This window comes from Castanea sativa, chromosome 10, assembly GCF_040712315.1.
Source record: "Castanea sativa cultivar Marrone di Chiusa Pesio chromosome 10, ASM4071231v1".
NCBI lineage: Eukaryota > Viridiplantae > Streptophyta > Magnoliopsida > Fagales > Fagaceae > Castanea > Castanea sativa.
In genome coordinates, this window is record NC_134022.1 from 15,584,376 (window position 1) to 15,597,406 (window position 13,031).

General features: G+C 31.4%; 1 protein-coding gene across 1 annotated transcript; it reads right to left on the reverse strand.

Annotated features, from left to right (window-relative positions):
* Positions 1–1,177: 1,177 nt before the first annotated feature.
* Positions 1,178–1,750, reverse strand: LOC142612101 (BON1-associated protein 1-like). The gene has a single exon (XM_075784226.1). It carries the CDS (start codon positions 1,748–1,750, stop codon positions 1,178–1,180), a length of 573 nt encoding a protein of 190 aa, XP_075640341.1.
* Between the last annotated feature and the right edge of the window lie 11,281 nt (positions 1,751–13,031).

A 13,031-nucleotide genomic window follows, 5' to 3' on the forward strand; every position in this document is an offset into this window, starting at 1 on the left:
CCTAAGGCTGGTTATGGCCATGTGGAGGGGATCCTTATCCTTTTCTAATAATTATCCAAGCTTCGAGCTGGTGTGAACCATTGCTCACGTAAACCCAATAATTCCAACTCCAAACACTTTTATATAATCACGCTTGTCAATTCTATTTTTTTTTTTCTTGACTTTACCCGATCTTTCCTGATTAGGACTGTCATAAGTTGGTGCTAACCATATTAGTATCTCTATGAAAAACAACTTAGGTTTATTACCTTAGACTCTACTCGTCATGCAAATGGGTACTATTGGAGTCAACAACTGGGAGTCATATATCTCAGGCATTTGCGATGAAACTGCGGTGCTGCATATCACAACAACCACCACCACAACTAATATTTATACACCTTTTTGTTTGAATTCAAATTTATTCATCCGGCAGCAGGATGAAAACGTGAACCGACTGCTAAACCAAGTCAACTCATCTCGATTCCAGGAAAAGCAACTCGTGTAACATTAACAGACAATTCACGCTCAAGAGGCCACTTTTTTTATTAAAAAAAAAAAACATATATTAAAAATTAAAATTAAAATTTGCCAAACCACACAAATGTGCACTCAGACTCACTTAAAAAGCAGAAACAAAATGATTGAGTAGTTTTTGTTCTTTTATTCTTACACACAATCGATAAAGCGATTGTCCAGTAGAATAGAAAATTCTGGCCCTCTTATCCCACCCCAAATCATTGACACGGGACCTTTTGATAAGGCTTTGATACCTTAGCCGCTAAATTATTGGAAAATTCCAAACACTTGGATTTGCTCAAATCACACGAGTCCCACTTGTCAACCGCCCAAGTCTCCTTAGCGTGCCTTTGGCAATGCTCTTTTCTTTTTGTCCCAATATTTTTACAAATCATCTAATTTTTAGCTTCTTTTTTTTATTTAATAAATTAGTTTTTAGATATTTATTACTCATTTAATACTAAAATTACAAAAAAATTATATTTTTATGACAAACACTATATAAATTAGCTATCAAAAATAAATAATTGCCAAACAGTCTTTACACTTTTTTTATTTTTTATTTTTTTAACCTCAATAGTTACAAGAATATGAGAAAAATTTAACACAAGAACATTTCAATGTCATTGAGTTACAAATACTCTTGATTTTAGTCTAGTGTTTACAGCTAAACCAGCATCTATAAACGACTGCGCTCAGCTGCAGCACGTGGGAGCACCGTGACTGGTATACCAACTACCGTGTGACACGTGTCTGAATTAAGGCCGGAAACCGGGACAAAACTTTGTAACTTGACAGCGAGGTTAACAATTGCGGGGCTCCTAGAACCGTCTCTAGCCCGTAGCCGGTAACTGAGGTAGCGAACAGTCCCAACCGGAGAGGACCCGAAATCGTAAACCGGAATCTGGCACGAACCCAATTGGGCCTGGCCCACAATGAGCCTCTTGGTGTAGAGTTGGAGATGAATGGTTGAATATCGGTTGGCAAAGAAAGAGTGGTCTAAAGGGACATCAAACTTGTCACCCCACCTGGGATTTGTACCTCCTTCATCATCCACCCTTGTTCTGTACACGTGGCACTTCTTATCACCCTTGCTGCTGTGGTGGTTGTACGGACTAGGTGGCACCGTGGTGAAGGTGATGAAGGGTCTGATTCGCCTTGAAAAGAGTTTGGATGAACAGTTGGTGCTGAGTCCCTCCGCTGATAGTACAGTGATTTCTAGGATGAACGGTTGCTGATTTTGCTTCAACATGGTTCTGAATTGTGATACACAGAGATACAGATACTACTAAGATTGATACTATCAACTTATAGTGATACTTGTAATGGAGCTAGCTAGCTAGTGATCAGTGATCAGTGATGTATATATAAAAGAGAAAGAGAGGGAATTTTTATTTGGGAAATAGAAAAGAGAGTTCTTGGGGGGTTCAGGGGTAAATCACAGGGCAGTTTCCTCGTGGAATAGAATGGAGATGGGGAATTTAAACAGCTGGTACTTCTACTTCTACGCCTACAAATCTATGGAATTTTCAGGAGTGTAAGTCAACTAGTGACTTTGTGAGTTGTGAGTACTTGGGTTAAGGACAACATGAATAATTAACTCAGTCTACAGACTCTACACCTACACCGATTCCATTTCCTTATTTGAAATCGTCTACTGTTTTAATATTTATTGGAGCTATATACTAGCACTAGGGTTGTGGAATACAAGCCAAGAATCTTTTTAAAGAATATTTTGGTTGTCAATATTTCTGTTGTCGGTGATTATTTTGGTACACTGTAATTAGCAAAAGTGAAGGCTTTAAAGTCATGGATCCATAGCATTTTTCAATCGCTTCTGTCCCGTGAATTTGTCAGCTGGACGCGATACTGTGTGGACTCGTGTCCAACAGCATCATATTGTGTCCCGTGCAAATATGCATTTGGACAAAAGCTTCAACATTTCCTACTGAGTAATGCTTTACAAATTATTGTATTAAACTTTTACTCGGTCGTGTATACTATGCATTGGACAAAAGCTTCAACATTTTTAATTGAGTAATGCTATAAAGAAAAATTATTTTATAAATTATTATATTAAATTTTTACTCGTTCTCGCACACATATGCATTGGACAAAAGTTTCAACATTTTTTTTTTTTTTGAGGGTGTTTGACATTTTTAATTGAGTATGCTACGACGACAAATTATTTTACAAATTATTATATTAAACTTTTACTTGTTCTCGTGCACATGTGCATTGGACAAAAACTTCATTATCTTCAATTGAGTAATGTTATAATAACAAATTATTTTACAAATTATTATATTAAACTTTTACTCGCTCTTATTTGGATCCATTATTGACATTATTTTTCACTTATCGATAATCATTCATCATACTATCAGTTTGTAAAAAAATTTGAAATTCTAGCATTTTCCTTTTCAATTTTTTTCTCCAAAGGATTCAAGGTTGTAAAAATTGGCATAAAAAAATGAACGAAAAAAAATGTAATGAATATATTGTGTATTTATTATTTAATTTAGTAATTCAAATTAAAAAAAAAGTGTAGGAGGCCGTGTGTCACAAGGCAGATTTTACAACCGAATTTACTTCCTTGTAATAATGCCACTGGGTGGTAACATTTATCTTGTGATACTGTGCGAGTGGATATCATAATCTACATGAAATTATGTTATGTTTGGAAGTTTTGAGAGAGAGGGGAGTAGAGGGAAGGAGAGTAGTGGAAAGGAGAGTAGAGGAGTATGACTATCCTCCACCTTATTTGTGTGTTTTTAAAATTAAGTAAGGGGAGGGGAATAATTAGTCTTTTTGTTTGTAATTTTGTTAATATGATAATGGTAAATTTGATAATTCATTTGATCAAGCATTTTTATGCTCCACTCTCCCTCTAAATCTCTCAAATTTGGGGGAATTAAAAATGAGGGGTTAGAAGTAATTTAAACCCCTCCAAACCCCTCTCCCTCTTTTCTTAAAAAACATCCAAACGAGGTAATTAAATTACTCTCCCTCCCTCTACTCTACTCCCCCTCCTTCCCCCAACATCCAAACATAGCATTAGTTTTATAGTTGCCATAAAATCATTTTGCTTGCCAAACTCAAAAGTGACCTATAAAATATGCAATAATAGGTTAGCATCAAGTGTCCACTCAAGCCTTAAGCCTAAGATCATTCACATTGGTACTACTAAATTAACAAAAAAAACTTATTACCCCTTTATAAAAAGGCCTCACACTCCCATTATACAAGACTCAAAATTTTATGTTAATAAGTAGTTAAAAAAAAAAAAAAAAAAACTGCATTGTGAACTATTTTAAAAATATTGCAAGTCCCAAATTGAAAGGTGATATGATTTCTCCTCTATAAATAAGAAAGAAATATTGAAAAAAAGTATTACAAGTCCCACGTTGAAAATATAATAAAGAATAAATTATACTTTGTAAAGAAAAGATCTCATTTCATTTAAACCCTTCAATTTCTTCAAATTTTAATCGAATGTCATGGCTAAGAATTTTTATTTTATTTTATAATATCATGGTTAAGAATTAAAGGATTAGAATGAGAGAAGATTTTATTCCTACTTTTCCCTCCATTAAATGCAACTCCACTTCAAATATTTAAGTGTTTTTGCTCAGCCCTTTGTTTGGTGGCTATGAAGATGGAGTAAAATGAATGGGAAAAACTCAAAAAAGACAGATGAAAATTTATGGGTATTGTCTTTTTTTTTTTGTGTGTGTGTGTGTGTAAGGCGGTATGTTAGGTGGGTTTGATCTGTAAGTTTTTTTGTGTGTCTTGTTCTATACTCTGTTGTAATTATTTTTTTGTTCAAGTAATTTTTCCGTATAATCTGTACTACGTTCTATTTATTCTTGTTCTTGTAATTTTTTTTACCTTATTGAAAAAATTTTGTAATGCTTCTAGCAAGATTTAATTGTGTAAATATATTAAAAATAAAAAGATCCAACTGTAATAGGATTCAAATTACATTCTTTTAATTTTCATTATTTTCTTATTAACCAAACAGGTTTTGTGTTTTTTTTTCCTTTAAATTTTTGTATTGTATTGTTATGATATATATATATATATATATATTTATTAAATTTTAGTTAAAAAAACATTTTTTTTAATTAAAATAATACCTTCTGTTATTCATAAAGGGAGAATAGTCAATTTGGTTAACTCTTAAACTTTATGGATTAATAGTCAATACTATAAAATCGATAGTAAGGGGTTCTGTATGCAACTCACTCAAACCTCAAAGAGTTATTTGCGTTTGAACACTTTTCTAACTATAGATATGATAGAATTTAAATCATTAATATCTTAAATTAATATCTTCTTTGTAATATTAAGACACAAACTAATTTAACTAATTAGATCTCACTTTCTCTGTGAGACTAGACTTGATATCCGTTGATGATGCTTCCAAAGATAACACGACTTCAACCTCTAATCTAGGAAATTTTCAAACTCTTTTTTATGTGTTTTATGTTCTAAGAGCACTAGCATTTGGGGGGGGGGGGGGGGGTGTGTGAAACACCCTTGAGTTTCTACTTTACAATCAAAACTTCAAAAAGTATGCTTCATCTGGGTATGAGCAAGGTTTTCAGACTCGGACCGTTCATTGAACCGTAAAAGGGAGAGGGTCAAGGTTTTTGAGGTTGAATCGAGGTTGAACCGTGATGACGTCATAATTAAAGGCTAAATATAGATATTAAATTTATAAAACTAGCAAAATTGACTAATATATCTATATATGTGAGGGAAATTTAATTATTTTCAAGCATATATTTAATAATTAAATAAGAAAGTTAATAAAATAAAATAATAACCATGAAAACATTAAAATTTATGATTAATTTTTGCTTGCTTGCCGTGGGTTGTGGCTTTCTCTCGTCGGAGTTCACTTGTCGTGGGTCGTGGCTTTTGCTTGCTTGCCGTGGGTTGTGGCTTTTGATCGCTAGAGTTTGTCGCCGTGGGTTGAATCGATGTTTAAGGCTTGGGTTTGAATGGGTTGTGGGTTTGAGTAGGTTGTGGTTCTTGGGTTGGTTTCAAAGTTTTGGTGGTGTGTGGTGTTGTTTCGGTGGTGGGTATAAATTTCGGTGGTTGTGGGTTGCTGTTGGTGGTTGCAAGTGATGGGTATTTAGCTGTGATTTGTTTTGTGGGTTGAGATTTGGTTGGGTTTGGATTTAGGATTTCAGTTTAGTGTTACAATGGTGGGTTTGGGGGTTTGGTTTGGTTTTTAATGGTGTTTTAGAGGTGGTAGTGGTGTTGTTGTTGTTTGGTTGGTTTGGTGTTTCTGGGTGGTTGGCTTGGTGGCTTGTGTGAGTTTGGTTGTTGAGGAGAGACAGAGATGAGATGAGAGAGAAATCAATAAATTTGTATATTATTTGTTTTGTAGTTTATATTATTTTATAGAGTTGTATGTAAAAATAAAAACTGAGATATTTGGTGAGCTGTAAAATGAGATGGTAAAATAAATAAAGTAGGTTTTTAGGTTGTAAAATATAATTTTTTTGGCATCCCAGATGCTAATGCTCTAAAGCAGCTGATTTTCATGTAATTAATTGTTATTTGAATGTTTCTTTTGCATAAGCTGCTTGGCTTCAAGCTTCTTTTTGGAACTTTTTAAGTTACCCGTGCATGTTCAATTTAAAGAAGTTAGTGATGCAGCTATTTAGAAATACTTCAATCTGTGTTTGAAGTTCTGTGTGTGGCCTGTTGGATGATCTGGAATTGCTAAAATAAATTTATCTTTTGGATAGGATGTGTTCTTTGGAAGTGGCATGAATCTTGGAATATATTTAGCTGATTTGTGTATAATTTATTTATATAATTTGTTATTTTTTAAAATATACTGTAATTGTATTGCTCTAACTCTTGCTAGAGTTGCAAAAAAGAATGAGAAGACCATTTGATTAGATGAGTGCTCCTCTGTTCTTTTTATTATTGTATAACATGATTTTGAATGAATAAAATCTATTACCCTTTTATTTTTATTGAAAAAATCTCACACTATAGGTAAAAAAAAGAAGAAGAAGAAGAAGAAGAAGAAGAAGATTTCTCTATACTTGATACTCGTTGCGGGGTGTGCATTGCTAGCATCCACCGAATAGGAATTGCTATCAAAATCAATCAAATGCCCAAAGGACATGGGAACGTGGCCAATCCACCACTCCTTGCAGCAGGCAGCCAAATTGGCCGTGAATCATGTTTGCTGCTGTTCTAAAAAATATTTGCGTTTTTCTGATTTTTTTCCACACATGCATGTGTCAGTCAGTACACGGCACTAATTGGAGTCTTTTTGTCCATTTTTATCTGTCACATTTGCTCATGCATCTTATTTTTCTAATTTTGGTCTGACTGATTCTCCAAAAATTAATTTAGAAAAATTTATTGCCGACTGGGTGCAGCTTGTGTTCAGTGGAAGTTTTCACAGGACACGTTGGATTGTAGACACGTATTCACTCTTGGAAACGTGTCCGAATCTTAACGTGTCAAGTGGAAACTTTCATTGGACACAAGCCCTTCTCTTACCGACTACAGGTCTTGAATTCTTCCTTAAAATGCAATTATGAATTTATGATCATCAAAACTCCTGCAATCAAATCCATTAATATTTTAGGATATTATATGATATACCATGTAATATTTCACATTTAGTTTAGAAGAAAAGTTTATAGATATTAAAAACATTTATTTATGAAATATTTTTAGAAATATTTTATGAAAAAAATAATCAATTTCTTCTCACGAGTTTTTACAATTCTCTTAAAAACTATATTATTATTTTAAAAAAATAATTCATTAGCAAATGTCCTAAAACACCTTTGACATAGCGTTTCTTTTATAGATTATTGATCTTTCATCATAGATTTAATCTATAGGAACAAGCATTACTTTAGATATACTAAATAATTATTCAATAATAAAATATCAAAATTATGTTTTCCTTATTACAACTTTCAACGTCAATAATTATGTTTTTGGGTACATGGCATTACTCATTGAAATAAGAAAGAGTCTCAAGTCTCAACTGTGCCTCTTGGTAGATGAGAATGGATTTAGAATTGAAATAAGAGAGTCTCTGTCTCAACTCAAGTCTTGATCGCTGTGGGTGCTTTTAATTTTTAAAAGAGAGCGGAAAAGATGATGTGTATTTTTCTTTACCAAGTCAGAACCAGATTCATAGTTTCCAACCAAGCCATAACAAAGTTCCTCATAGTTTCCATATAATTTCAGGAAAATCACAAACAACTTCTGTAGAAGAGACTAAAAAGCTAAGAAGTACAAAAGAAAGGCACATCACATGCAACCATGCCTTTTTTACAAAACTTTCCCTGAGTCTACTCGATTGATCACTATGGGAAATCCACTTTTGGCGTCCAGAAAAGGCTACCAAATTGAAATATATATATATATATATATATATATATATATATATATATTTTCTATAAATGTGTCTGACAGGTGTGTGTGCGCGCTGTGCTTGCTGACATTATTTCTGTGGAACCCATAAGATGGAAATTTCATTTCTTTGTATAAAATGGATTGCAACTTGGAACCCATTTAGGAAGGACCTCTATTTCTTGACATTTCATGGGAGTCAATATCTGAGCTTAAAAACTAGACAATTCCTGTTTTCTTTGTTGGCTGAGTAACTAGAGAATTCCTTGCACACAAGGCACTCGCACAGAAATTGAGATCCTGCTCAATGCTCCTTATATTATAAGGACAAAACTTACATACAGTACCTTAGGTGCTGTTTGTTAGGTTCCCCTCTTAAGATTCTGCCATGTGGCTACTTAACTTAAAAAATACACTTCCATTAATGAGAAAAAAGCCATATGGCAGAATTTTAAGAGAGGAACCTAAGGAACAGCACCTAAGTACTGTACCTAAGTCTTGCTCATATTATAATTACTAAGATCGTAAACAAATAAATGAATTGAATTTCATAATCTTTCAATTATCATTTAAATAATAACATTTCACATAAATTAAAATTTACTATAAAATTAGAGAACACGTTCAGAGATGTTACCATGTTAGTGCTTCTAAATCATCTCATAACATAATAAATAAAATCACTATCAATTTTATGAGCTTTTAGGTGGATGAGTTGAGGCGTGAAACAAGTTTATCTTTTGAAAAGATACATGTTGTTTACAGAGTTTTTTAGTGTAGTAGACTAGGAATTATGTCTGCGGTCCCAAGGATATAACAAACACAGTTACCCACTTTATATTAAACTCTAAATAGTACTTTCTTTACCTAAAAGTAAAGTATATAGAAATAAAAATATATCTAAATATATTTTAACAACAAAAGTTTGAGGAGGGAGTTTTTAGAGCGTAAAGTCTACTGGAAAAATCTGTCCCCCATGCTCATTTGAATATATGTTAAAAAGTTAATATAGGAAGGTGAGATAGAGTCATTTTCATTTGTTACATATTACAAATTAATGAATTCAAGTCACATCTGTGTAGGAACGTATAGACATTGTACATTCATGTATGCAGAAGTTTTTGACAAAAGGATCCAGCACTATAGGCCTTTTAAGTTTGTGGTCAAAACAATTTAAGCCATGCATTAAAAAGCTATTTACAAAAATTCGAAATCCGCAAAAGGAAGTCGATGTTTTTATTAGAATTGATTGAATTTTAAATGTATAAAAATGATTTTATCATTTCACTCGAATGATTAATCAAATCTATAATATTTATAAATATAATCCAACATAATATGAATGGAATATATATATTTTTTCTTTTTATTTGAGTTTTGAAAATTAGACCTTATAGTTCAATTAGTTAATACCTTCTATTGTTTTCAATGAAAACATCTAGAATTCAAATTCTTCACTCCCTATTATTGATTATATATATATATATATATATAAAAGTTTTGAAAATCAAATGTGGTCTATCTTAACTAAAAAACTTATTCTTATTGTTGTCATAATCAACTGTTAACAGCTTACATAATTGAAGAAATTCAATTCCATTCTCTTAATTATCTTACCTCCTACATAATGATCATAAATTCTTATTCATAGTCATAGAAGGGCTGTGAAAGGTGGAATTACATAACAATTTTTTTTTGTTTTTTTATTTGACATTTTATAAAAAAGCTGAACCCATTAAGACATAGTCCAACATTTGACGAGTAAGATATTAGACACGAGAACAAATTAAAAAGATCATTTTTATCTGTTAAATTATTTCTATGCATACCAAATCCTAATCTCAAGAGGTGGAATTGGCATCACTTTGCGGCGGAGAAAAAGGAAAAAAAAAAAAACTAAAGAATAAAACTTGCACACGAAAATTAGCTTATGGTAGCAAAGTCAAAAAAGTCGACTCTATTACTATCCAATTGCTCACTAAAATATTTACCTCAAAAAAAAAAATTGCTCACTAAAATATATATATATATATATATATATATGTGTGTGTGTGTGTAAAAAGACTTTATTGCTCACTGTAGTTTTTTTTTTTTTTTGCTAAACTTATTGCTCACTGTAGTTGATAAGTAATCAGAAAATAATATTATTGATGATACAGTCAGCAATAAGCAATTAACCAAACTGACAAAAAGTGTGGAAAATAATCGATGAGGAATGTCTGGTGGGTTTTCAGCAAGAGCCCTGTTTGCAAGTTTTAATATGTTTGTTTTTCCTCAGCTGATTTGACATTGTGAACCAATAATTACACAACCACAACTAACTTAATTAGTGGGGCTTTATTTAATAAATGACTGGCTCAAACAAATCAACAAGGAGAAAGGGAGGGACAATGGAAACCAAATTCTATATTTTAATATTGAAAGGAGCCATTTGATTGAGACCACTTCCTTTGCATCGAGAGTATTGACAAAGGGGCTGAAGTTTAGGTGAATTTGGTGGAGTGCTTTAGATTTTCTAATTAAATTTAAAAGCATTGCAGTATTGATTGACTAATACAATATAAATTTTGTTAATATCTATTACAAATAGAATTAAATTTAATGTAATTATATGGCTGAATTCAATTAAAAATTTTAGGATAAATCACCTAAGGAATTATATCAAAGCTCCAAAAAATTCAAGAAAAAATATTTCATGATATTGTAATTGAATGTGATATTTTATTTGAAAAATAAGCTATACAAAAGTACAATTGAGCCTAAAAGAAAAGTCTTTCAAAATTGTGCGTAAATTGCATGTTAAAATTAGTTGATATTTGACTAAAATGTAAAGTGCACATCTTAAATTTGACTAAAATTCATTTCAATGTTCTAATTTTACTTTCCATTCAATTGAATCCTTTAAATTTTAAATTTATTTAACTCAAGTCTTTTCATTCCCCTGTCTGCTTTGGCCTGGGCTCTCAAAAAAAAAAAAAAAAGTCTTTTCATTCAATTCCCTTAAAATTCTCACATAAAAAATCTATAAAATATTTTATTAATTTTATAGATTTTTTCTCATGTGAGAAAAATATTTATAATGGCCATAAGGACTGAATTGAATAAATTTAAAATTTAGAGGACTCAATTAAATGAAAGTAGTATTAGAGAACTTAAATGAAATTTTGTCAAACTTAAAAGGTACAATTTGCATTTTAGTCTTGATATTTTTAGCTAAAACAAGCTTTTATGTACCTATGCTTAAGAACTAAACATTAATATCACTCTTTTAACATCTATTTTAAAAAGCAATAAAAAAAAACATAAATGCAGAAGACCTAACACAGATATTAAAGTTGAGGTGGTATGTAACACATGTTCTATTAAAAGATTTTTGCTAAATTATTGTAGCTCAACTGATACTCTTTTTTTTTTTTTGAGAAGGAGCTCAATTGATACTCTTGGTATTCTAACGAAGACGTCATTTTGTAGCTCAATTAATACTCTTAGTATTCTAACGAAGATGTCTAGGATTTAAATATCCCATCTTCCAATTATCAAATTGTAAAATAAAAAAAAAACTAAAATAAAAATATATCTATTTAAAATGTAATATAAAAATTTCTAAATATTTTGTAGTGAAATATATCAAAATATAAAGAAAAATATCGAAGTATATCTAAGTCAAAGTAGAGAAGTCGAATCAATAAAACTTAAAAAAAAAAAAAAAAATAAATAAAGAAAAAGAAAACCACCTTATATATTTAAAATTTCATTTCACAATACCATGTGATGAAGAAGAAACATATCAGGATTGGTCCGAATTGAAAAAGTAAGAAACCTATATGATCTATAAAGGATGACTTGAGGCCGATTGTCAAACACATAAGAAGATTATTAGACACAGCTCGTGTTAAGAAAACAAAAGAAAGTTAAAGAGGCCTTCAAGATTACCCAACTGATTAAAAAAATATGAATTTAGTAAAACTCACCATATACGATTGCCTTCACTTTTACTCATATCGTATGCTACCAATTACCAAATTATATTTCTTCTCAAAGAATTTTTCTTTATTGAAATATTATTTAAAACCTCATAATTTAAAGATGATTTCAAATTAAATCTAACATTTTAAAGAGTTTTTAATCAAACTCTATACTTTTCAATTCATATCATCAACCCATTAGACATGATATGATGATAATGTTAATAAAAAATGCTTAAGCAAAACGACATCGAATGACTTGGAGTGAAATAATGTTAATACACCATCAATATATATGTTAAAATAATCAATTAATCATACGATGTTGTTTTATTTAAAGTTTTAAACTAGTCCAAAGTAATTTTTTCCCATGTAAATTGTGACCCAATGAGATTAGTCCATGGGCCTCAAAGGGAAGGAGCGGGTCTGAAGCTGCTCAAAAATGTTAGGAGCCCAGCGGGGCCCAAAAAGGAACAAAATTACGATACATACAAAGCCCCAACTAAACTAGCCTTGCTATTGGGGCTAATGCAACAATCTAGAATCCATAATGCATTAAACCAGACCCATCTCTCTCTCCCTCTCTCTCTCTCTCCTTACTTTTTTTTTTCTTTTTTTTACTTCACGATGATTGGTCTTTTATCATTGGATCACTCAAGAAACCAAATGTTTTTTATGGTAAGCGGTTGACTGGTGAAGTTATTTATTATTATTTTTTTAATAGTTAGAAATATATACATTTTATGTTGCTAACCTTGCACAAAGATGCGTTAATTAAGCTACAAGTCTCTTTGCGTGATTGAGAAAATTACTGTGTACTCCTGGAGTACCATAAATGCGCACTTCCTCCTCTCACATGAATATTGGGCCCCACTAATTAAATTCATGGTGGAACCCACTATTCATGTGAGAGGAGGGAGTATGCATTTATGATACTCCGGAAGTACCTAATAATTTTTCGCGTGATTGATGAACTTCAATCAAGTAAATGAATATTTTTTTTTCTATGTGATTGATAATACACAAGTTTATAAATGTTATGTGATAAGATTAGTTTTAAAATGTTATGCAATAAAATTTGTAATATGCTAGAGGATAACTAAAAAATATCCACTCCACCAAAGTGCCAAAGAGATCATATGATACCAAATTCATCACAGC